Source organism: Castor canadensis, chromosome 9 (assembly GCF_047511655.1).
Source record: "Castor canadensis chromosome 9, mCasCan1.hap1v2, whole genome shotgun sequence".
In the NCBI taxonomy this organism is placed as follows: Eukaryota; Metazoa; Chordata; class Mammalia; order Rodentia; family Castoridae; genus Castor; species Castor canadensis.
In genome coordinates, this window is record NC_133394.1 from 81,951,125 (window position 1) to 81,977,565 (window position 26,441).

The 26,441-nt window shown below is 42.0% G+C and overlaps 1 protein-coding gene across 10 annotated transcripts in view; it reads right to left on the reverse strand.

Moving 5' to 3' along the window:
* Positions 1-1,731: 1,731 nt before the first annotated feature.
* Aff1 (ALF transcription elongation factor 1) overlaps positions 1,732-26,441 on the reverse strand; it is a 160,738-nt gene continuing 136,028 nt past the window's right edge. For all 10 annotated transcript variants that reach the window (XM_020184045.2, XM_020184043.2, XM_020184047.2 and 7 more), the window contains 10 exons: positions 23,764-24,708; positions 16,511-16,614; positions 15,342-15,594; positions 14,375-14,466; positions 14,122-14,182; positions 11,200-11,336; positions 10,434-10,505; positions 9,920-10,057; positions 7,871-8,094; positions 1,732-6,874 (listed from right to left, as the gene is read on the reverse strand). In XM_020184045.2, coding sequence (XP_020039634.2) covers positions 6,753-6,874; positions 7,871-8,094; positions 9,920-10,057; positions 10,434-10,505; positions 11,200-11,336; positions 14,122-14,182; positions 14,375-14,466; positions 15,342-15,594; positions 16,511-16,614; positions 23,764-24,708 — 2,148 coding nt within the window. In that variant the 3' untranslated portion in view covers positions 1,732-6,752. The remainder of the gene's footprint in view (positions 6,875-7,870; positions 8,095-9,919; positions 10,058-10,433; positions 10,506-11,199; positions 11,337-14,121; positions 14,183-14,374; positions 14,467-15,341; positions 15,595-16,510; positions 16,615-23,763; positions 24,709-26,441) is intronic.

A 26,441-nucleotide genomic window follows, 5' to 3' on the forward strand; every position in this document is an offset into this window, starting at 1 on the left:
CCCCTTCTCCTATTGGCCTCAGTTGCTTTTAAGGTATCTAAATGATTATTTTCATTAAAAGTATAGTAAGATGTTAACTGCTGAATCTAGGTGGTAGATATTATACTATTCTGCTTTTCGACATGTTTGAAGTTTTTCAAAATAAAGTGCGGGGAAAATATATCTTTTCACTCTGCAATCTACTGGTAGGAATTTATCTCAAGAAAGTGGTTTGAAATTTGTCCAAATATTTTTGCTTAGGAATGGTCCGAGCATTCTTTATGCTATCCCTCAGTGTCTAACAAGATGGTTGGTGAAATCGATTACAACCAGACCTGGACAACTGCCAACACTTCAAGTTACATGAGACATGACATAGAATGTCATATACCCAGGAGACTTGATGGCCCATCTTATAGGGGCTGGTTCAAATTAGACTTCTTCTTCCCCGTAGCTTCTTAATTGGAGCTCACACACTCCCTTTTACCATGCCTGGTACTGCATGCCTTGTCAATTTCACACGAACTTGCTGGGGGTAGGACCAATGTGAATGGAGCAGGACCTAACGTAAGGATGAAAAAATGGAAGGAAGTGTATGGGTTTTTTTTGGTAGTGTTGGGGTTTGAACTCAGGGTCTTGCACTTGTTAGGCAGGCACTCTAGTAACTTGAGCCATGCCCCTAGCCCTTTTTACTTTTGCTTTTGAATAGGGTCTTGCTTTTATGCCAGGTCAGCCTGGATTACAATCCCCCCCTCATGCTTCCTGAGCAGCTGGGATGATAGGCACGCACTACTGCACCCAACTTTTTATTGGTTGATGTGGTTGGGAGGTGTGTCTCTCAGACTTTTTGCCCAGGTTGACCTTGAACTGAGCTGCTCCTGATCTCTACCTTGTAAGTAGCTAGGATTACAGGCATGGGCCACCCCACTGGACCAGAAATAAGTTCTTCAGTAGTGTTTTGAGCAGATTGGGATGTTGTGGCACAGTGAGGGAAGGGAATAAATTAAAATACCCAGCACCAGCAGTTTCAGTGTGTTATGCCAGGCACTGTGCAAAGCAACTCTACAAACCAGGAATTGTGATCCTTGCGATCGAAGGGTAGGTAATCAACACAGCTTGTAAATGAAAAGACAAATCCAGACAGGTTACATAACCTGTGTAAAGCCATATAACTAGCAAACCAGGTAGCCAAAATTCAAAGCCAGGAAGATTTCAGACCCTGGGTCTTTTCTGATTTCATAAAATTGCTGAGGTATTTCCTTAGGGATGGCAAAAGGAGAAAAGACCAGTTGGCCTTTAAATTACTTCCAATACCAACATTCTACAAAACCATCCATCCCCCAGAGATGTTGAAAATAGGCAAACGTGGTCACTGATACACCTGGCAGTTGAAGTTAGGGTAGGCCCTGCTGGTGACATAGGCTAACTTGTGTGTGCTTATGATCTTGAAAATAAACCAAGCAGGACAAGTACCTTCTGGCCACATTTCTTCCTCTGCTTCAGCAATAAATACATACTGTGAAGGACAGCACATGAAACTCCCCTTGGCAATTTCAGATAGGGGTTTTTCTTTGTTTTGTTTTTGAGGCAAGGTCTCACCATGTACAGCCCAGGCTGGTTTGGAACTCAAGATCCTCCTGCCTCAGCCTTTGGAATGTTGAGATTACTGGGATGTGCCAGCAAATCCAGCTTCATATAGCAATCCTAAGGGTTACATTATTCAAAGCACTAAAAGCATGGACTCAACCCCAATGATTTCTCTAAATTTTTATTAAATTTTTTTTTTACACTCGATCCTCTTGTGAAAAGGAAAGAATTTGAAGAACAAGTCAATTACATTTTTTAAAAACAGCACTTAAATCTTCATTACAGAGAACCAAAAGATCTGTGGCACGTTATCTTTGGGAAGATCTTTTGCAAATTTTTCTCCTAAAAAAGCTAACTATAATTCTCTCACAGATGTCTGTCTCATTCAAAGGACTATACAGGCAGCTAAATTTTATTCACAAAAGCTCCAAGTTGCAGTTCCATTGCTGAAGTAGATACAATACATGGAGTCCCCTTAGCTGTGTTGCACATCTTCCCACTGACAGTGTCACTGCTTCCCTGTCCTATGCATAAGATCACTGTATTGACAATGGCTGGCACACCATTCCACAGTAATCAAAGAAAAACTCATTATTTTAAAGAAAGACCAGTGACATTCATTTATCAACTGGACAACTTACTACTTTTTATAACAATTTTAATAATACCAAGGTTTGACTTTCCTCTAACATTGTAAGAAAGCGAAAAATATATAATATAATATATAATGGCAATAAATTAAAAAAAAAAAAAGGCAACCCTGCTCAGGTATCATCCAAAACATAATCACATTCAGAAAAAAAAAAAAAATTACAAGAAGGTTTGGGACACGCACCCACCCCAACACGAACAGTGTATACTTGATATCTGAGGGAAGAATGTGCAGTAAAATCTTAACAATACATGTCACGGCCTGAACAAAAGGCAAACTTAATACTGCCTATATTGAGCATTGCTTTAACATATACTTTTAAGCAAAGCAAGCTTTATTTTCCTCAGTGGCCACTGCCTGGTCTGACAGTATGGCTCAGCCAGCCTTGCTGTTGGCGGTCCTACTGCTTTGTCCTCCCAGGCCTATCTCTTGATATACAGACTCACAAGTTGCTGTGGGTTCCTTCCTGCCCTCTGAGGGTCCTCATTAGGTAGAAAAGTCTGGGTGTTTTTTACCCTCCACAGTACCTGATGATGTCTGATGCACACTGGGAACAGAATATAGCTGATTTTCCCCAGGACAATAAATTTACAGCCACAGAAAGAAAAGTGGTGGACGGGGCTTGTCATTGCATCATAAATAAGAGCTACCAGCCATAGGAGATTAGCATTCTCAGGCACCAAGAAACCAACACGACTGGACTGCTTATTTAGGATTACATGGTGGAGATAGACGACAGCACTAACAATGTTTGGAGGGAAATTCCCAACACCAGATCTGCTGTTATCCTTCCCACCAAAACAGGCACAGAAAAATACCTTGCTTATATCCATTATCCCAAATGGGACCAAAAGCAAACAAAAGAGGCAACACACTGGAGGGAGAGGGGAGACAAGTACCGCCATAACTCATCCTGTCCAATCTCCACAGCTGTAACATGTAACTCTCAATTTCTCAGGGAGAAAAGCTACACTTTTGTGTTTCTAAAAGCGCCCAAAATATTCTTGCAAGATTTAAATACTGCTTGTCAGTGATAAAGCATGTAACAGTTGAAGTTGTAAGTTTTCAAAGATATTTTGTAGTGTTGGGGAAAACAAGTCATTAAGGAAAAAAATAGAAGGAAATCTAGTAGGAGGCATGGAAAAATTTTAAAGTACTTTTTTTTTTAAAGTCCAACTAATTTACCCTAGGATGTACATATATTCTTCCAACTTCATAAAACGTAAGAGTAAAAGAAGATGCATGTAACATCCCTGGAAGCTGTGGTGACCCAGAGTTATTTCAAAATTAGGTTTGGTCAACAAAGGCACAAATGTATCCAATTGAATCAGCTCTTATTGTATGCATTCCTATAGATACATCCTCTGTATGTCCTAGATAAGTTTTGAAGGGAACAGTGGTTTTATTTTTGCTTTAAAAAGTAATCAAACAGGAATTACAATAAGATTAAGCTACTGCTGTCACTAACATTAACATGTAAGGTGCCAATTAAGGCAAATTTTCAGACAAAAAGAGGGAAAATTATTTTCTACACATCCTGAGATCTATAATTAAGAGGATCTAGAACAAGGGAGGTAAATGTGGTCGACCTCATTTAGAGAAATAGCTATACATTTTTGCCCAAACAGATGTACAAAATAAAGGTCATTTTGCTAAAAATAAAAAAAAAAAGATGCTCTTCTTGGGATCAAATCATAATCAGTCACATTACTCTCCTGTTGTAATTTATTCCTGATAACTGCTTGCTGGACCCTCCCATCCCTTACCAAATGTGATTTGGTAAGTTTCAGTGAAGTGTTTTGCATTATTTAGCAGGACTTTTAAATCCATTGATTCACATTTTGATTATCTCCAAGGGCAAAATCAACACTTTTAAAATTGTTGTTCTATTTCCTATCGAAGGTAACACACACACACACACACACACACACACACACACACACACGTCTCTCTCTCTCCCTTTGTAGTGGCCAAGGCAAGATTTATATTATTTTCACTCCTGAAGATTTTTTTTAATCTCTCTGTGACGTGTGTACTATTACTATTACAGAACTTCACATATTCAAAGGCTTAATTTTATAATCTAACTTCTCAAATTATCTACTTCAGTGCAAATCTTGCCTTTGGGAATTATAAGCATGCAGTGAAAAAGTGCAGATGGTTTAAAAATCCTTCAGACTTCTATGTACAACAGTAACATCCAAAGAACTGATGAACAGCAAGGATTCATCAGCCACTATCTTTTCCATACTCTAGTTTTCTTTTGAGTACAATGAGTCTTGCAGCAAGAATCTGAAACATCCAATGACCTAAGTAGTATAAACTGATCTATCCAAATTTGTTATTCTTTCAGGGGACAGATAGAATTTTAGAAGAGAGTTCAGTAAGAAAAAAACAAAACCACAAAGACTATGGCCACTGAATAAGCCATGTGTTCTTTTCCGATTGGCAGGGAATCTGCACAGACAGCTCTTCAGGGAAGGAGCACTGTAGCTGCCTGGCAGACACACCATGCTCTGGCTCAGTACAGACAGAGCAGAACCCAGCACAAAGAGCAGAGCCCTTCACAACTGACAGGCAGCTTGTTTCAGGGAGTGATGAGGCAAATGGGGAGTAAGGGAAAAGGTGTAAATTAATCACAACCAGAGATGCTCACACCACCACAGCACACAACTACCAAGTAATTATTGCTCATTTAACAACGGTGGTTGAAAAAGACCATGGCTTTGCTGCAGACCATCAACAAATTGCTCCACCAGAGATCACATCAGGTCTTATGCTCAGATAGAACACCACTGTTGTTATAGCTGGCTTTAACCCAGCTAGTGACAGAAGAACAGGTTGGAGAAGAGAAGGGACACCACCACCCAATTCACACTAGAAAACAAGCATCACTCCCATCCTCTACACATCCCTTCATACAGCCACCAAAATCCCAAGTTGTTCTCACATTCATCATAAGGACCTTAGGTGTCTTCATTATAAAGAGGCTTCTCCTTTCTTCACTAATAAATACAAAAATGTGAAACATGTCTGGTAGGAAACAAGTACAGGCACAGATGGGGGTAAAAGGGAAAAAAATGAACCAATCAGAACGCTCACTCCTCATTTTAATACATGTGCAAATTCTAAAGGGGATAAAAAGAAATGGCTTTTAAAATCGCTGTACTTGAAAGAATATTTCCAATAATAGCCTTCAAATTTTCATTGAGAAAGAGAATCTGTGCTTGTGAGTATATGAACATTCTGACTGTGCGCTTTCATTTTGGGTCACTCAAAATGAACTTGGTTTAGTGCAGACAGTACAGCAACAGCTTATGAGAAGGCCACAGTTCCTCTTCAACCTAATCAAATCTACCTGACAGAGAACAATCTGGAATGAAGGCATGTGGTGGTGATTTTTTTTTTTTAAGTCTCATCCCCCAAGTCTCCACATCCTCTCAGGGAGTTAACTTCTAGACGATCAAGGGCTTGCGAAATTTAGTTTGCTATAAATATAAAATAATTCGTAGCAGAAAAATATAGCCTCTCTAAGAAGTAGATTTTTTTCATTTTTCTTTGTTCACTACCAAAACTCTGAGTTGGTGAGACACAGGAGTCACCACACAGCTGTGCACACCAATTGACCACCTCGAGTTCCAGCTCTACTTACACCAAACTTAAAAAGCACTTTAGCCATCTGGTCAGGTAAATGTTGGTTCCCTTCTTCCCGGTGTATGTAGGAAATTCAGAACAGTCTGGGTGAGTGCCTTGTTAGCTAGTCCCTCTCACAGGAGCAAGGAGCGTGGAGACATGAGATGCTCCTGAAGTCAGCTGTTCGTCCAGTGCGCTGCGCAGGCCGTCTGTCAGCACAGTCAGAGAAGCCGGAGCTGGGTAAATGTGCAGTGCTCTAGGTAGGGCAGGGGTCGCCTCTGACCTTACAGATGAAGACTACACTGAGTACGTCAAAGCCACTGTTCACTGGCAGAAAGTAGGATTCAGTGGGATCCTTCAAAACTTATGTTTTACTGATGGCCATTAGTATCATTAAATAATAGAACCCTTAAAAAAAAAATCATTCACAAAACCCTTCACCACAAATCACTGTTTTAAAAAAATTCATTCTGGGAATGGACTAGTGTGACTAGTGAGGTGACGTGAATTTGCTTTCAGAGCTGAAACTGCTTCTCATTTGATTTCCAACTTATATCCTCCTGGTTTAAAACAACAACAAAAAACTAAAATGAAAAAAAAAAGAAAAAGACAAAAAACCAGAAATGTTTCTAGACCACTCATATGCCCATCAGGCTACATTGCACTTCCATCCTTTATTTAGAAAGGCAAGATCATCTCTGGGGCCGACCTCCATCTCTGCTTCTGCACAGTCATAATGTCCAACCAATACCACACAGTTCTTCAGAGTTGAAGTGGACAAACATCTGGCCATCTCACAGTCTTGAGTTTGGTGTCCTGATGAGGCAAATGTCTAGACTGTTTTTGAGGCTTCCAATGTGCAAAAACAGTTCTCAAGGTGTTGAGTCAACTTGAGCGTGCACTAAGGTGTTTTGGCTACTTGTCTGAGTCGCTGCAAGCCCTGCCTTGTATAGTGCACCAGGTCCACCAAACTGCTGTTCAGGGCCAAGGTGCAGACTTTTGTGCTGAGTTGAGCAAAGAAGTCTGCAAAAACAAAACAAAGAAAATGAAGTAAATACACATGCACATGTAAAGAAATGAAAACACAGAAAGAGTTAAGGTTCTACAAGCGCTATTCCCACAATAGTGTACAGGTCATCTATCACAGCAGAAACTCACAATCCAACGTAGTTGCTAATCCTTCACATCCCTCCAGTAAACTAGAAGGGCAGGAGTTAGATTTGCTTTAGAATTGAATCTTTAACACCTGACTGCCACAGTGACTGGCACTTTTAAAATACCCAATTTATACATTTGTATCCATTGATGCATCAATGGTTTAAAAAAAAAAAAGAACCAGGTTAAATACGCATAGTTTGCTAACAGATAAGAGCTTAGAGGCTATAGGGAAATTTAGAGGCTACAGCCACCTGGCCACCCTCTTCCCTACAACCAGGAAAAAAAACCAGAATGGCCTTCACCTGTCACTCTCATGTGTAAGTGTTCACCAGTGGGAGCTGGCACCAGCTCCAACCAGTGTCCCTGACTGCATCTTCTCCAAAACCCTGGATTTCTCCATTGCCTTCCTCCCTAAACAAGTCTCAAGAATGTTTACTAGGCTGGATTTGGTATATTGCAGCTTTAACAATCTTTCTTAATATACACCGAAACGAGCGAACTTAGCATTGGGATTCTATCTCAAATGTGCTGAACCTAGGAAGAACCTGACTTGCCTTCTTTGTTTGTTTTGTCCTTCTGCCAGCATTTCATTTCAGGCTGAAATGACAACACCAGAACTTGTGAAGAGCCAAGGTGCTAAAGCTATTTCTATTTTGGTTTTGCTAAGATCTAACCAGAGGAATTCAGCTCCATGCCACAGAATTCAAAGAACTGCAACTAGGTTATGAGGCAGAATGGAGAAGACAACAAAAGAATACAGCTACACATTTCTTCCGCCTCAAGAAACTGAATAGGAAACAAATCAACACCAACATGCCCCATCAGTCTCCATGCCCCACTAATCACTGCTATAGCCTTTACCTTTATTTTTCCTTGTGAGGACCTCTGCCTGTTCCCAAAGATCAAAGGCGGTAAGGACATGGGACGTGATGGTGACATAGGAGGAAGTCATGTTCTGGATGGTGACCGGGGTACTGATGGTGGCAGTCACCCCGCTGCTCCCCATACTGCCAGCACTTGACTGAGACCCTATGGAGCCGGCAGGAGAAGGCATTGGGGAAAGAGGGGATGGTGTGCCTGTGCTTCTGCAGGGTTGGAAAGAAGGAAGAGAATGAGTTAATCACTTAGACTCCAAGATCAGACTTCCTGTCTGGAACTGTGGACTAAGCCACAGAGTTTCAGCAGCCACCAAAATGATAATCACTGCGAGCGTCACTCCTACAAAGTCAAAGAGACACCCCAGTGGACTAATCTGTATTCTAAATATGCTTTCCCATGCCCTTACATAGGCTAGTTCCTCTGCCAGGAATCCCTCCCTCTTCCTACTCCCGCTTCCTACTTGTGCTAGTAAGACTGTGACTGGGAATTGAAACTAGGGCCTTACACATGTGGCAAGCATTCTACTGCTGAATATAAGATGGAAAGATGGGGCGGCGGCAGCCTCTGCCCTGGGGGCTGCAGGGATCCTCAAGAATGCCCAGCAAAGCACATGTTTTCTAGGACTGCAAAGAAAACTTCCTGAGGACAATGACTCCTGCCTGCTTTGGCTCTTGCTGGATTCCCAGGAGCTGTAAGAATTGATATGAAGAAGGTGCTCTGGTTGGGCAAGTGGCTAAGGAGTTATCTAAAACAATGAGATGGGCAGCATATGGGCTTAGAATGTCTCAGAAGTGGAGGGTTGTGAAATTATCAGGATTTAAAAAGGACTTCTCAATCAGTAGATTTTTAAAGAGGCCATAAGGCAGTCTCTTCTTTTGGATTGCTGAAAATGGGGACAGTCTTGTAAGTGATACTCTTCAAACAGCAAAACCCATCAGAACTAGATACTTCCCAAGGAATATGACCAAATTTAAAAACAACAACAAAAATCTAAGGTAGGCGTGGAGGACCCTTGCAATCCTTGCTCTTGGAAGGCTGAGGCAGGAGGATCAGGAGTTTGAGGCCAGCCTGGGCGACATGGCAAGACCCTGCCTTAAAAACAAACAACAACAAAACCCCAACTAGGACTAAGGGAAAGAACATGCTAACCTTCCATCTTCATCTTACAAACAGCATGAGGATTCTGTTTGCCAACCTCCCTTACAGTGTAGGTGAACAATTTCAGTTCACAAAATGAGAGAAATAATTTTACCAAATATATCTATTTCATCACTGGTGTGGGTCCTGGAAATGGTGGAGGGTATACAGTTCTGGGAAGTTCTTGTTTATCAAAGTGTCAGATATGAAAGGAGATATGTCAGAGAAACGAAGAAGGGACATTTGCTTTAGTTCTGTTGGCTCTGCCTATAGCTCTTTTTTGGTCTTAGGTATATCTAAAGATTCTCAAAGCTCTAAAATTTCAGCTCTGTACTTTTTACTATTATAATTATCCCCTCTTAGCCACAATTTTATTTGTAGCAGTTTTATTTGTAGCTGACCTGCAGTCAGCCATGAACTAAAATTAATATCTGTCTTGACTCAAAAGAGAGACCACACTAGGTGTGGTTATACATATCTATAATCCTAGCTCTCAGGAGGCTAAGAGAAAAGAATTGTGAGTTCAAAGCCTGCATGGACTATAGTGAATTCTAGACTATAGTGGGCTAATAGAGAAATCCTATCTCAAAAGACAAAATAAAACAAAGACTACATCTACATAACTTTTATTATAGTGTATCATTATTATTGTTCTTTTATCATTCTCATTAATTTTTAAATTAAATTTCATGTCATCCAATCACCCTAAATCTTGGTTCATACCCATTTCTCAAAAAGGCAGAAATATGCTAATGATTTAAAGAAAAAATGAGCATAAAGATGAACCATACAATTTTTGAAAAGCTAAAGTGAAATATGCACAGATAGTTACAAAAGCAAGAAGTAAAGAAACGAACTAATTTTGTAGGCAATGGAAACTAGACTTAGAATTACCTTGCAATGCATGGCGAAGGTGCCTGGGCCACTTTGGAAGAACTCTTGAAGTGTTCATTGAGAGTACGAGAATACTTTATTGCTATGTCTTTCTTACAGCGAAACATCGCCATGTTCAACGCAGACTGACAACGCATGCTGTGAGCAGAAACAGAAGTTAAAGTGATGAGTTCGACATCGTGGACAGACGCCGCCACCACAGAAGACAGCCAGTTACCCCGAGGACCACCCTGGGTCTCCTTCACCTGTGAGAAGAAGTGCATTGGACTGTACTCCTCGGACTGTCGACAAAAGCAAATGCTGGCAGAAAATGTACAAGGACATAATTTATACCACAAGACCAGGGCATTTGCTGAGCCATCAGTAGAAGAGCAGATGGCATTTCACAGCCATCATAAGTGGGTTTAACCCCTCTATCAAGGAAGTGACTTGTCTCTCACAGTAATTTTCATATTAAGAAAGCAAATTCCAAAATCTTTTTTAACATTAAAAAAAAAAAAAAAGAAGTACACACCATAAAACAGCAAATATTTTCTCTTGTGTTGACGTTGTGGCATCTGAGAAGGATTTTAATGACATCGTGAATCTACAAGGAGACATGACAGGTTAAATCTGTTATGTTTGTTTCCAAATCTGTTAGGAAATCCTAGGCTCAAACAGATCTTCCTATGCTCAGCTCACTGCACTCATTTTTCCTGAACATATGAAGACATGATTGCAACACAGAAAACAGGGAGGCTTTAGAACACCAAAGCCACTAGAACACCAGGCCCTGGCTGACGGAGTGGCTCAAGTGGCAGAGCACTGCCTAGCAAGCATGAGGCCCTGAGTTCAAAACCCCAATACTGTAAAAAAATAAGAAAACTAGGCCCTGTGACTGGTTCACCTCTTAAAAGTGGTGTCATCATGTACTCACTGTGTCCCCTGCTAAATGTGGGTAAAATGCACACCTGAGCGAGTAGGTGTCTGATAAGAAAGCTAAACTGGAAAAACGAATCTCTCCTGGGAAGGCTTGGCTTCTCAGCCCACTTGGCACAATGATGGAGTTGTACTCAGTTATTCTGTATTAGCACTTCTACGGACACAATTTCACTTTAGGATTTTATATACTTATATATAAATATATAGTACTTGTGGTGCTGGGGATTGAACCCAGTGTTCTACCCCTGAGCTGCATTGTAACCCCAGTTACTTTTTAAGACTCCCCTTTACTGAGCTGCCTTCACACTATTAGTTCAAATGGACTAAAGCAGTAAAGGCGAGGCGAGAGAAGCACTCACTTGATGAGATCTAAGGTGTCTGAGTACACAGAGTAAGCCGACTTTGACGTGGGAGATTCCGACTCCATGGCAATTCCACACTCAATAAAGGACAGGATGGATTCCAAGTACTTAAAGGCCTTTCCAGCCTTGTCTGTCTGCAGGAAGAGAACACAGTCACCATTAGGCCTGAGGTGGTGGGCTTTTATTTAGATTCTCACCCACATTCAGTGCAACTTTCCTGCACTGTCTTAGTTTACTTATAGTTAGAGAGAAGTGTGAGCATGAACCAACTAAAAGTGATTAATAACCAAAGCCAGTCAACCCTACCCTTTTAGCAAAAATTCATTAGGGAAAAGAAAATAATTCTCTATTAAGGCTACTCTCTCTAAACCTCAAGGAAGTACACATCCCAACTAAGGCTCTAAGTACACTGTTATTTGTGTGTGATCACTCATTGTGTAACTTTCTTGAGAAACAGATTATCTAACACATCTAGAATAAACCAGACAAGTTTTTCTGCTGGTTTATCTTATTATAAGCAGAAAACACTGTCATGTATGAGCATCTCAGACGTGTTAATCTAACAGCCATCTTTTTAAATGAGCCTGATGGATTAATCTCTAGAGATACCTAGGCTTAAAGTATGAAGCCAGCCCTTGGGCCAAGAGGGGCAAAATCTCAAAGTTCCATAAAGGAACTGTAGACATAATGAAATAAGATACGGGTTTTCACCCTGAACCTGAGTACACATTTGGCCACTTAATCCTTTTCTCACTGAGTGGCACATAGCCAGTTTGACTAAAGAGACAGGCTTTCACTACACACTTGAGAGCAGCTGGTGAACATCGCCAGGTTGTAGTTTTCACCAATGCTTGATACATTCAAAAAGAATGAAAATAGAAAATTTCTAAGTAGAATAGAAGGCAAAGAGTGCACAGGGCTGACATTTATACAGGCTGTGGCTGCCCTCCACCACAGAAGCACCAACAGCACCTGCCCTCAGGCAGCTGCGGTGACATTACTCAGGGTACACCACTATCATGTTGAAGCAGCAGTGGAGTAAGCTGGGTCACTACCTGCACATGCATGTACACACGTGTATTTATGTATGTACACATAAATTTCAGAATACTCAATCTTATTATTCTAAAACAAAAGAATAAAAAGCAAATTAGTATGCCTTAATTAATTAGCAGCATAGGACATAGCTGGTTCGCCTCACTGATGGTAACCTAATTCTTAAAATGTGCTTATCCCAAACTGCCCTCATGTGATTTCCAAAATTCTTATTGGCCTTAAGGCAGAAGAAGCTGCAGTATTTATTTAGCAATTAGTCAATATCCACTGCTTTAAGTACTCCTCAGGACTGATGATATTCCTGTGATAATTCTTAAAATCTCAACTGTGTAAGCAGCAGAGCTCTAATTTCCCTACTCAATAATGAATATGATGTCAACATAAAACAAACTCTCCTGTGCTCAGGAGCACAATCAACTGTCTGCAATGCCAAATGCACATCTTTGAGAAAGACTGTGAAGAGGGTGACCACACAGGTTATTATCCACACTGGCCGATTAAGAGCAACATGGGGTATAATTACTACAACAGAATGTAACTGGCATAAACCAGTACTATCCTGGCACACTGGGACATCCAGTCACCTTATGAAGACAGAAAGAAGACATGCCTATGTATAGATTAAAAACAAAGGTCCCTGGAGTGGATACCTGAATTGCTTGAACAGTGAGGGAACCTGGTGCAAAACATGTCCGATTCAAGATAAGTTTTTAGATAACTGGCTATTGTGCTAAATATTTATTCTTTCCCAAAAGAATAGATTCACATGATTCCAGTAACACTCTTGGAAAGCAGGGAGACAGCTGAGAGAAAACCACTGCTCAGCACCCCCAGGATCTGGTTCTGGTTGTCCTCGTATGGTACGTTAGGAATGGGGCCAGAAGGGCATGTTCTAGACTCCCTCAGAGCACCTGGCACTGGAAGGGATCAAGAATCACTTTGCCTGCTTATGGGAACTCAGTGTGCCCTCCCTACAGTCTGGGAACAAAAGCACATCTGTAGCCCAGGGTGAAAGGACACCAGACAAATGTCTCCACCGACACCATGGGCAACCCAGACTCAGTTCCCATGGGCCCAAGTGCAGCTAGGTTCACATGGGCTTGAGTCCTGAGGCCCAGAATGTAACTCAAGGCTTCCAGGGAGGGAGTGCATTTGAAGGGGCTTAAGTTTGGGAACACACTCAGCAAATAAAACCCCAGGGTGTTAGATGTTTAAATGACAAAGATCTTACTCAACTACAACAGAGATGCAAAAACATACTTAAGTATGTATACAATTAACAATAAACCACCACCTTCCAGAAGTTCAAAGGTCAGCAAGTAAAGAGAGTTAAAGTCTTTGAGCCTGTTTACCAACAACACAATCAGTACCTATGTCTTAAATCTTTTGGCTTTCGTCAATTATTCCTTGAGATAATCTTGGAAAGCAAACAGGCTTTCTGCCTGGTAAAATGTCTTAGGTAAGCACTGACTGACTCAAAAGCAGGCCTTATTTTTCACATCCAAAGAACTGACTCACTGGCACAAAAAAGCAGTCCTCTATGAAATCACCATCAGGTAGGTCAATCTGCTGTCACTTAGACAAATTTACAAAGTGCTTAGTCACATTTCCTATGATCACACTGGATCAATGGAGCAAAAGAAAACAATTCCACTGAAACTCTTTACCTGGTAGCCATTAGGATGTGATCATCCTGTTCATGCTGTGGCCAATGGTGGACCCGCACACTCCTCTCTCCTCCTGCCCCCATCCCAAGATCCCCCAGACACACACATGCTTAATGACATGGAATACAGTAGCATGGAGACAACACTTAAAAAATTACAAAACATTCTACCAAGGCAATAAAAGGCTAAGACTAACCATTGACTCTGCTCTGCACTTCAACTTTCTGGCCTCCTTCATGTGAAAATCAGCTTGTAGTCTGAAATAGAAAAAAAGCAGGGATGCATCATATGAACCCAGAATTACCAGACTATGCAAAGTAAGCTGAGAAGACTAAGGATGAGAGGAGAGGTAGAAGAAAAGAAAAGAAGGAGAAAAGAGGAAATGAAGGGGCAGAGGGAAAAGTAGGGGGGGGGTGGTGGAGATAAAGAGAAAGCATTTGAGTTCTTACTTGTCACACTTCACTTGAGGCTTCCCTGGCTTAGAGTTACCATTTGGCAAAGAAGGCACTGGAAAAGGATTTGCAGTATCTCCAGAAAATCCCTTTAAAAAACCATATATGTATATTACACTCTAACCCTTAAGATTCTGATCCAAAAAGAAATATACCTACTTTTTTTTTTTTTAACTTTTTGAGATGAGGTCTAACTATGTAGCTCAAACTGGCTTTGAACTCTCAATCCTCCTGCCTCAGCCTCCCCAGTGCTTGAGATTACATGTGTGTGTCATCATATCTGGCAATATCCCTCTTAGCATCTATCAACATCCCTCTTAAAAGGCCAAAATACCAGCTATAAAAAGAGCAAATCAAGCACTGCACAATCTAGCTTGGTCAAACACCTTTCCAGCTACTGATGAAGTGAAGCTATAACTTCTGGTGATACCAAGGACTCAAAAACCACATGAAGACTAGAATGTCTGAGAGAGTCATGTATGACATTTTCTTAGTCAACACACACAATCCCCAGATTAACTGGAAGATCGAATATCAGATTTATTCGAGAAAGAAGTGTTTTGCCTCCCCATTTTAACCAATAAATGAAAGTATTTGAGGTAACTTTCTTACCACTAAACATCTCATGGAAAATTAAATTTTTTCTCGGGGGAGAGGGGATAAAGGAGAATGGTGGAGGGGGTGAATTCAACTATGATAAATTGCAAGAACTTTTAAAAATACCATAATGTACCCCCACCCAGCACAATAAAACTTTTTCTGATTTTTTTTCAGCTCTGAAATACATTAACCCCTAAATTTCTGTGTAATATTGACTGTTACTCGAGAAGTACACCTTTAAAGAAGACAACACCACCACACTGAAACAGACAAGCAGCCCTGCAGTGCTGCAGTGATGCATCCGCCTTGCTTAAGAAGGGAAATGCCAACACATTCCACTGACCTCTATGGCTTCGCTACTTACTTTATGTTCGGTGGAGCTTCCAGAGCCCCTCCCCTGCACTTTTCTGTGCTTGGAAACGGAAGGGTCTTTATGGTCGCTCTTGTTACTACTACTGGCACTTTTGGAAGGGTCCTGATTACAGATGTCTGCTTCCCTCCTTGACCTCTTGTGTGCAGTCTTGGCTGGCTTCTGGCAAGAAGAGGACGATGAGGATGACACAGGTGGAGGGGGCAGCATTTCCCTTTTTGAGGGCTCTGCGGAGGGTCTGGATGTCCTGGAGTGAAACATCATACAAAAGTAAGTTAAGGCAGACACAAATCACATAGCTTCGTTTAAAGAACAAGACGGCCACTGGCAGGAAAGTGTGATATACAGAGCATGAAATTGTGTTGAAGAAAGGTCAGATTTTAGGGACTTTTGGATGCCTTTGAAAAAAATCTATCCTCATTCATGAAAAAATAAATGAAATTGTACAGGTTTTTGCTAGAGAGACCACAGAAGATCTAATTTTCCCTAACCATTTCTAACTCTTGTTAGGTTTCTCCATAATTTGTACCGTGTGCTGACAAGCAGGCAAACCCAGTTGCCATGTCCACATAATGACACACCCTCCCCCCATGCACAAACACCTGTGTGGCCCCAAAATCATGAGACTCTGCTCTTGTTTTTGCCAAGTCACATTGCAATTTCTTGGACAAACCAGGAAGTAAACAGCAGTTATTTTTTATATTCACACCTTGGTGCTAGCATTTTCATCTGCCATCTCTCTCCCCTGCAACAGATACTGAAAGGGCTGACAGATTCTTGCTCATCTCTAAAAGGAGCTCCCAGAGTCTGAGTGCCAGCTCCACCTCCTCGTAAGAATCCTGTGGCTTTGAGCAAGTTGTTCTCTCTCTCAGATACCCATTATGCCCTGAAGGAATAATGATGGTACCTTCCTTACTTTCCTTTGGAAAGAAGTAACTCCAGATGTTTAGAAAACTTTCCTTTGTGAAAATGCTTCTGACAAATTTAAGTTTGCTGCCAAAGGAAATGTCAATTCCTACAAGGTCTTCACGGATGAGAGCCACAGGAGGCAGGAATGTCATCAACATGAGCCAGGATGAGTTAGTTCAATAAGTCACTGATCCTACTGCAAGACCCAACAAGACCTGCTCACCTTTCTTCCTGTTCCCAACTGCTATACTCACTTTGTTTTAGAAGACTCTTTGTGGGAGGATGAAGATGAAGATGACTGTGATTTGGCTTCTTTCTCCAATCTGATTTTCTTGTTATCATCTCTCTCCACTTCACTCTATTGTTGTAAAGCAAAGCACAGTGTTACAACCAATCGCACAGACAAAACAGGAATGAAACTACAGACAGGACAAAGAGAGAATGCAACTTTTGGAGACCTGCATGCACACACAGTGACTTAATCAGCACTTAGAGCTTATGTGTAGCGGGAAGGTGATGGATAGTCTAAATTTCTTATGGTTTGTATTGAGACAGATTTTGTATAACAATAGACTATTCCTCAGGCTGGTAGAGAGGCTCAAGTGGCAAGGCACCTGCCTAGCAAGCACAAAGACCTGAGTTCAAACCCCAGTATCCCCCAAAAAAACCAAAAAATGAAAGACTATTCCTCATACCTAGGAAAGGGATCATATGTAAATTAATAGCTGACAACAAGAATAGTACACTTCAACATATCATTTATATTTTCTAAATATTAAAGAGTCAACAGTTAGCATGTGTGAGGCCCTAGTACCAAAGGCGGGGGAAAAAAAGAACAAAATCAATGAAATATGCTATATTAGCCAGATATGGTGGTGCATCCCTATAATCCTTATACTTGGGAAGCTGAGGCAGAACATTTGAGGTCACCCTGAACAAGACCCTGTCTCAAAAAACAAAAGCAAAACAAAACACCATGCATATTCACCTCAAGTAACACAGGGATGATTTTAGGCGGTTCTCCCAATTTCTTTCAAAAGAACTATCCACTTATGGCCACTAATTTATTTCATATGTATCATTCAGAGTAGAATACTTAAAAGCTTACTTCTAATGGAAAATAAGGGTACCATTGAAAAAGAAACAACTGCAAACATACACCACAAAATAAAAACAGATTGGGATTCTGGCTTTTTCCCCTCGTTGTCTAATTTTTCCCCCAATATTGTCTTTCTTTCTTCCCCCATGAGAAATATATTTTCCCCCAAGGAGAAGTAAGTTTTTAGGAATACTGTTTCTGAGAGAGTGAAAGCATATCTAACTATAGGATTTAGGGAACCCAAAAGCACCCATTTCTCAAGTGCTAAATAAAGTATATTTAATCATTAAAAGAACAAAGTAGTCTTCATGGTAAAAGCCTTTCCTGTGTTCTCTTGTCACTGTCATGGGCTCTTTATGGCACTCAAACACAGAGATTTCACGGTGGCCTCCTCATGCCTGGTCTGGCACAAGAAGGCACTGCACATCCTCTCTGGTAAGCGGCAATGAAGTGCTGAGTGGAGTCCTTCAACTCACTCTCCTGTGCAGTGAGGATGGAGTCTCCAGCTGTGAGTTTACCACCTTAGGAATCTGGGACACACCAGTCAATCTAGGACAATCCCCAACAAACCCTAGATTCACCTAAGACATAAAAGATAAAACGTTCATCAAATTAACTGACAGTAGGTGGTCCCAGTGTTTAACCACTGCATCTTTCTCTTTCCTGAATTTCTCCAAGAAAAACGAATAAAGTAAGATGTGTAGGCTCAGGACTGCTCACACAGCCTGCCTTGTTCAAAAGAATAGGAAACAGGAAAAAACCAATCCCTTCCTCCTTCTGGACCCCTGCAAACACAAGTGCCTAAGGGCATGCTTCCACCCAGCCTTACATAGTCTAGAAAAGCCTTACCGTTCACTTATGTACTATCTTGCTTCAAAACAGATTCATCCAGGGTGGCTCCCAAAGATACTAGCATTTAATCTTGTGGCACATGCAGGAGAGAGAGTATTTGGAAAGGGAAACAGTGGAGAAGAGGAATTAAAGCCCATGGAAGGCTCTCAGCACGCACTAGCACACTCCCACTAGGCAGGCACGGCTGCGTGTCTAGGGAGCACCTGAACTTGAACATGGCTAATCTGCAATGAGGAGTGACTCTGAAGACTGAGTGCAAAAAAAGGAGGAATGTAATGATTTACTATTGATTAAATGCTTAAGAGATATTAAGGATTAAATGTTATTCAAACTGTTACTATTTCCCATTTCTACTGGACACTCGCTAAAGGTGATCTGCAAATTGGGCTCTGAATCTCCAATTAGCCAATGCAAAGAAGTAATTATATACACAGCATGAACAAGACAAAAACAAGTCAGATACTCAGAGATGGAGCCAAATACTAGGGATGACTAAGAGAAATGTCCCTTGAAGAGCCTGATCAGGAGATGGACAGTATGTGAGGTAAGGAAGGATTAAAATGCCCCAGGAAGAGCCACAGAGCTGGGCTTGGGAGCACAGGCCACAACAGAATCTTGGACTTCAGAAGTAAAGGCACTGGCACAAGCAGGAGAAGCAGCTGGGACACAAGGCTCTACTCAACAAGTCATTGTGGCAGCACTTGAGAGACAGTAAACCCTGGTGGAAAGTTAAAACAGAACCCTGTGCAGGCATGGAAACCGCTTATCAATTAGGTACCTACCTGTGCCCAGGCACCCTGCCACTACAGGACCCAGGGAATTCTCTTAAGCGTTAGAGACTGCTCAGCTGGCACAGCACACATTGCAAGGAGATGGGAAACTGACCTTTAGGAAAAGTCAGCATTTACTAAAATATCTGGACAGATGTTAACTTGCATATGAGATGGAAGAACACATTTTTAAATAGAAGGCACTTCTAGGCAGTTAAAGACAACCAGAAGTCACCAAGGCAGGACCCAAACATAAACCACGAACGAAATTACTTCTTCAAGAAAATACCAAAGTCCACAGGTGAAATGAGAGTTCATTTTTGTTTATATATTTTTATATTGCTTGGGACATGCTAGTTATATAACCGTAAACCAAAGCAGCAGACTTTATAAACCACGTATGAAAATAAGATCTACAAGTGAGGCAATCCCTACAGCGGGTAAGAACTCTGGTTTGTGCCAATCATGAACTTGAGGAAAGAGCCAACAAACAAGAAATCACCAGACCCCAATGCCAATGTGAACATTTAACAATGCCAGTATTTACAATCTACAGGAATCATCAGGTGTATATTGCTATTTAACACATCAGAAGCAGAAAGTACTCTATGACTAGCAGAAAGAAGACATTAAACTAAATAAAGTCAAGCCTCTTCTGGATTCTGTCAGGCCTGAGGCGTTTCTTCCTGCACTGTGTTCTTGGAACCTTGTCCTCTTCTGTCAGGAATAGTCAGAGGCTTCCCCAGAGCAGTACTCAGAGTTCGTCAGCTGGCACAGAAATTATGCCTACTGGCTGAGGAACATAGCTTGGGGTCCATGGAATTGAAACTTGAGTTCCAAGAACAAGACTTGCTAACAACAGGAGCAAGGTGCTCTTTAGGTTTCTCTGGGTCAAAAAACCACATGAAAATCACATTAAGGGCAAAGTACTCTCTTCAGGAAGAAAAAAAGAAATCCCTTTGCTCTGTGGTTTAATCCCAAGTCACCGCCATTTTGGAGAATCCAGCCAAAGATTTGGGACTCAGAAATTCCTTTCCCACAAGGAAAAGCTCTTGATGTTGCCTGCACCTATGACAATGGAGGCTACCTACTACCAACTGGGTCCCAACAGGACCAGTCTGCTTTTCTCAAGGGGCTGGGTCTGGGAGCCTTAGGGGATCTGCCAAGAACCACTCCACAGAGCAAAGCAAAAAGGCAAGAAGGAAGACCATAAAAGGAAGAGATGGGGTCATGCTGGTGTCACCATGCCTTCAGGGTGGCCCGGTGCCTGCCACATCACCTAGCTCATCATGTAGGTACCTGTAGGTAGCAGGGAAAAACTAAGGCAGCTTTTTCCAAAACTGATGTTAACTTGGAGCCACAAGGTTTTTAATTGATGGAAAGATACCAAAAGCTTGGCTGTGATGGGGAAGGAGTGCCTGAAAGAGATTCTGAGATGAAGGAATGTGTGGGCATCAAGGTGGCAGTGTTGGCATGACAGAGGGACTGAGGAAGGAAGGACATTGTCACTGCACCATTAGTTGTAATCAGAGTCACTACATTGATACTGAACTCTGACCTATGACCCTCTCAAGAAATCGCTCCAGCAGACACTCATATGCAAGAAAATGTGTGAAAAAGAACACTGGACTGACTGACTGAGAGGAGGTACATTCCGAACTCCAGGCCAGCTTTAAATGATGCCAGTGCCTTCTCCTCTATAGGAGGTGGTGGCTGAACAGGGACTGCCAAGGCTCTTTTAGCACTAAAGGTCTGAGACTCTGTGACAGTCTCCCAAAGGGAAGCAAAGGAAGACCTGGAGGCGTGGCTCAAGTGGTAGAGCACCTGCCTAGTAAGTGTGAGGCCATGAGTTCAAACCCCAGAGCCACCAAAATAACCACCAAAAAAGCCTCAGGGGAAGGGGAAGCAGATGAGCTTTGTAGTGCATAAAGTACAGGAAAAGGCAAGGAGCAGATAATACTTTGGGAAATTCAGGCGATTCCCTCTAATGAGGTTCAGTAAGAAAAAGACACACAGTAAGAACAAGGGCAAGGGGCTGGAAATGGGGATCAAATGGTAGAATGCCTGCCTACTCTTTCCTTCAAAGTAGTAGATGCCACACTGGATGGCATCACAACGGCTATTAATGCTTTTGTTTGTTGAATTTGCAGGGCTGGGGATGCACCCAGCAGGCTAGGCAAGTGTTCTACCACTTGAACTGCAGCTCTACCACTAACTCTTTATGGCCGTTCTCACACATGGTTGAGGCTAAAATGGCTTTAAGATCCTGTGAAACCTCTGAAAATATTTGCTAGATTTCATACCAGTAGAGGGACAGGCACTACAGGGCCTTTAATTAGAAACAGTATCCCACTGCTGGAGGGGTCAGGCACATTCTTCAGTGGCTCTGACGAGATCTTCAGAGCTTTTTCTACACTGTTTGAACTGAAAATGAAGACAGCCTTCACAAATGGAATCTAGGGGAAAGTTCCCAAGCTTAAAAATGGGTTGATCCTCCCTCTGCCATAGTGGCCAGGCCCACATTCCATGCTCCTCACTGCTGCTCTGGTCAAAGGGCTGGAGTTAGGAAGCCCTGCACGGTCAGGGTACAGACACAGAGGACTGGAAATTAGTAATATGTAATATGTAAACAGTAATACCTCCCACCTGGAATCCAGCAGGAAAAAACTCCTAAGGACAAATGATTCCTTGCTCAGAAATAAGCACACGGTAGACTGATCTTTATACTTATTTACCTGAAACCCTTCTAAGGCAGTTGCTAACTAACGACATAGTCCAGGCAAGGAATTCCAGGCTACGTAGACCTGAGCTGGTGGCACTCAGCACACCTAAAGATTTCCCCATCTGAAGAAGTAGCTTTGCATAGCCTAGGTCCCTATAGTAAGGCTCTCCTCCAGTGGTTTCAGCCCTGCTGGCTTTAGGATTATCTTCAGAATTCAGAAAGAAATGTGGTAGTGGGGGTGGGGAGGGCACCCTGCCATCAGGGCTAATGTCTCCCCAGGTGACTATAAGGGAATCAGGTTTAGAACCAATGGGTCAGATCTCAACCTGTCAGTACCTCTGAGAGGCTGACTGCTCTGGGCCAGATCTCTTAGCTGCTTGCCAGAATTTTAAAGAACTCATGCACCCAATTAAGATTACTTCTCTGCACACTAAACAGAAAGATAAATGAGCTGCCCTCAAGGAGCTCAGCCAAGGCCTGGGAATGGCTTCCAGAGGGCACAGGTCTTACAGCCAAGAGGAACAGCTACAAGCTTCTCTTTCTGGTGTTGCAAGCAAAATGTGCAAGGGGGAGGAGGTTTGGGGGGCGGACATGGCTAGGCTAAAAGGCTCTGAGTGGGGCGTCCTCCAATTTCTAACATTTCCACCTGGTAAGTTGGCATTTTGGAAGCAAATACTTGTCCCCTCTCTAGTGAATGTAGAAAGTTAGCACTGGAGATCATCCAAGACCACAAGAGGCAGAGGCGACAGAAGACTTCTCTGGAGGGGGACAATAAGAAAATTCTTGAAGTTTTCTCAGAGACATTAAGGGCAGGCACATTTTTCTTAAGTAGGTCCCAAAATTTCCTCCATAAAGTTCTGTATGTGACACACACCCTTTGGGGATATGAAAACCTGTCTTCCTCCATGTGAACAACCGCACCAGTGAGCACCTGACCCGCCCCATTCAACCTGCCTGCTACAGACGTGGTAGCAACACAAGCTGGCTAGGTTCTGGAGAAAACAGTCACCCTTTGCAGTTTGGTAGTCATGTTATATTTTTAACCTAGTGAATTAATCAGCTGGGCCTCAGACATGACAGCAGACTTCACGATCGTTTTCCTCTGTTATTCTTAGCTCAACTTCCACAGCTGAGTAAGTCATATTTTATGTACGTAGGACAGCATTAAAAATTTTATTCCCTCTCAGCAAGAGAGAGTTGGCCCTTCTCATGCCTTTGTCTTGAGATCTTGGGCAAGGTGGCTTGGGAATGTCTCTGAAGGAAACACTAAACTTTCATTATCTCAAAGAAAAAAATAGACCCAGAGCTCCATGATTTAGAATAAAGGAAAGAAGGACATTGTCCAAAACAGTAGTATGTCCAGGTAAGAGAAGGTCTTAAATAATGTAGGATACCCCCCAACACATTCATTCCTTAAATGAGACTTCCAAAAATCATAATAAATGACAGATAAGCAGTTCTTTACAACATACCCATCAGCTTGTATTACTCAATATATTCTCACTGTACATTCAATAGCTCAAAAAAGGTATTGTGTGGCCTTGAGTTGAAAAATGGATGTAATATTGACATTAAAAAACTCAGAATGTAATTAAAATTTGGGGGAGGGGTAAATGAGAATGATGGAGGGGTGAATTCAAATACAATATGTTGTGAGAACTTTTGTATATGTCACAATGTACTCCCAGTAGAATAAGATGATAAATAAAAATAAAAAAAGAAATTGTATATAGCAGTTCTTTCAGTCATTCAGAATAGTAACTAGCATTTCAGTTCATGTTGTATCTCCATTTCTAGGACAACAGTGCAAGTGGTAAATATCAGTGCATGCGAATAAAAATGCACCCTTAAAATGCTACCTGATGCTAAAAGAAGCTACCCTTTTCAATGACCTATGAAGAGACTTGACATATATGATCGCCTGCAAAATGGAAAGCAAAAATGGGCAGGCAAAGAAGAACCCTCACTGAAGCAGGAAGTACATCTCATCAAAGCCAAGATTTCCAGTCACAGATCCCTCACCCAAAGCTGTTCTGCTGTAGGAGGCCAGCCTCCAGCACTCACCTTTCTCTTTTTAGCCAACTTGTTGGAGCTGTCTGAGTTTCTCTTCTCAGATTCATGCTTCTTCCCTGCAGGCGACTGTTTATCTTCGGCTTTCTTTGGACGGCTCCCCTTCCCTGGCTGCTGGGGGATCCGAGTGAGCAGGTCTAGGGTTATCTTCACCACCAGGCTTTGTGGGGGAGGGGTGTCCCTGAGTGGTGAGAGCAACTTGGTGTCTCTCAAAGGCAACGGGAGTCTGTCTTTGCGGCCATCCTCCTGGACCACCACTGCTTGTCGGCAGCCACTAGTCCTGCTGCCACTGCTACTGCCACCACCATGGGATGGGCCCTGACTCTGAGTCAAGGGGACGAGAGCAAAGTGCTCTGGGCTCCTGGCCCCCACATTGTCTTTCGTGGGTACTGGGCCTGAGAGCACCTTGGAGGGGGCTGGTGGGGAGCTCTTGTGCTGCTTCTTCTCACTGGGGGTGGGTGCGGTGGGCTTGGGCTCCCTGCTGCCCCCAGCACGGGGCCTCCCTTTCGTTTTCACCTTGGGCTTGTCTTTGGAAGTGTGGTCTTTTGAGCCATAGGAAAGAAGTCCTGGCTCACTTTCCACCTGCAGGTTGGCCCTCGAATCCACCTGGGCAGAGGTCTTGATGGGCTTTTTGGGTTGTTTGGTTCCAACAGTTTGCCTAGGTGGAGGCTCCTGCTGTGCAGGGGACTTCTGACAGCTCCTCTTCCCAGGGTGGGGGCCTTCGGAGGGGACCCGGGGGGCTTTGCTGGAGCTCTTCGGGGGAGGATCTTTGGATTCAGAATGCTCCTGACCTGTGGTGCTGCTATCGCTGCCACCCTTACTTTCCTGGCGCTGGCAGGGGGACTCTGTGCTCCCCAGGCCCTCCAGGGGCACTGCAGGCTGGCTGACTTTGGTCAACCAGTTGTCCAGCTGCCATTTGTTTGTTGTTGGAGGCTCAGGCTGAAAATAAGGAAATAGGAAAATGTGTTAACTAACCAATGATGATAAACCACTCTTTCTTATTAGCCATCCAATATACTGGACTGTTAGTACAGGCAATTATTCCAAACATAAGAACTTAGATTCTGTTTCACCCTTCTCAATTTGCAAGTCAGATTCTACATGTACAACAATTTTCAATATTTGTGTGACTTGCCAATTTTTTAACAGATACTGACTAATAATAGGTCACTGAGAGCTAAGAAATCTTTGTAATATAAACCTTTTGTTCTAATAGTAATTAGAACTCTACTGAAAAATAAGGTGAACAAGAAATAAGAAGAATCCGTCTGTCAAGGCTTTTCAGGCAGCTTACCCATGAACTAAGCATTAGTGATTACCCATGGGTGGCATGTTTTATCCCTTCTTGGGCACACTTTTCAACAGAAAAAGGCTTTTCTTCAAGACTTGATTTGATTTCTCTTATTTTAAAACATGATGTGACAAAGTTATCAGTGGTTCACAGTTATATACTGATTTTCAAATTTTACACCTTGAGAAAGAGCCAAGTGAAGTAACATTAGTCAAGCATAAGTACCTCTTTGATTCTTTAAGTCAGACACTTAGGTCTCTTGTTACAGGCAATCTGGCCTGAAATAACACGTTTCTAAGACACAAAAGGAGGTTCTGGCACACACAGTTAAGAATAATGAGTTATAATGATTACCTGTATAACCCATTTGAAAAATCAGAAGTTCCTAAGTCATCTTTTCTTTTCTTTTTTTTTTTTGGGGGGGGAGGTTATTGGGGGGGTGCTAAACAGGGATTGAACCCAGGGCCTCACACATGCTAGGCAAGTCTTAAATTTTTTTTAATTTAGACAAAATCTCAGTAAGTTGGCCAGCTTAGCCATGAACTTGTGATCCTCGTGCCTCAACCTTTCAAGTAGCTGGGATCACAGGTGAACACCACCATACTACCACCATGCCAAGTTCTATGTTATCGTAACTGTGAGTCAAACCTTGTCTTTCCAAGTAGGCTATTAGATATTAACAGAGTAACAGAGACTCTTTTATCTCCAAGTCCCAACCAGTGAGATATCTGAGCATTCCTTTGCCTATGAATTTTATATCATATGGAAAAATACCAGTATCTGATAGAGTGAGCGATGACTATTCATTTTAGAAGGGTCATATATCTCAGCCTTGCTACATGATTTTCTTAAGAAAATCCACTCCCCAGGTATGAATGACTAAGTCACACACACAAAGCACTACGCAGTTCACTAGTAGATATTCCACATGAAATTTAATTGATTAGATTATGGATAAGGAGAACAGTCTAAGAGATGCAGGGTTTTGTTTTGCCTTGCTGGGGATCAAACCCAGGGCCTTGTGCAAGCCAGGAAAGCACTCTACCACTGAGGCACAAACCCAGCCCCAAGATGGAAGGTACTTTAAGGTGAAGATTGGTGACAACTTTCCCAAGTAAAATATACCAAATAAGTCAACTCTATAAGAATAAACAAACCTAATAAAGTAAAATATATGCTATAAAGGCTTTTTAGTAAAGGAAATGTTAGATATAAAAGAACTGGATAAGTAGTTTTGGCTTAGTTTGTAATAGAATAGAACTAAAAGTAATTTTAAGAAACCAGGCAGGATGATACTTTGGACAGAAAGATGGCTGCCGAATTCCTCCTTGTCTGCTTACCCCACAATACTGCTTATGACAACACATCTCCTTTATTGTTT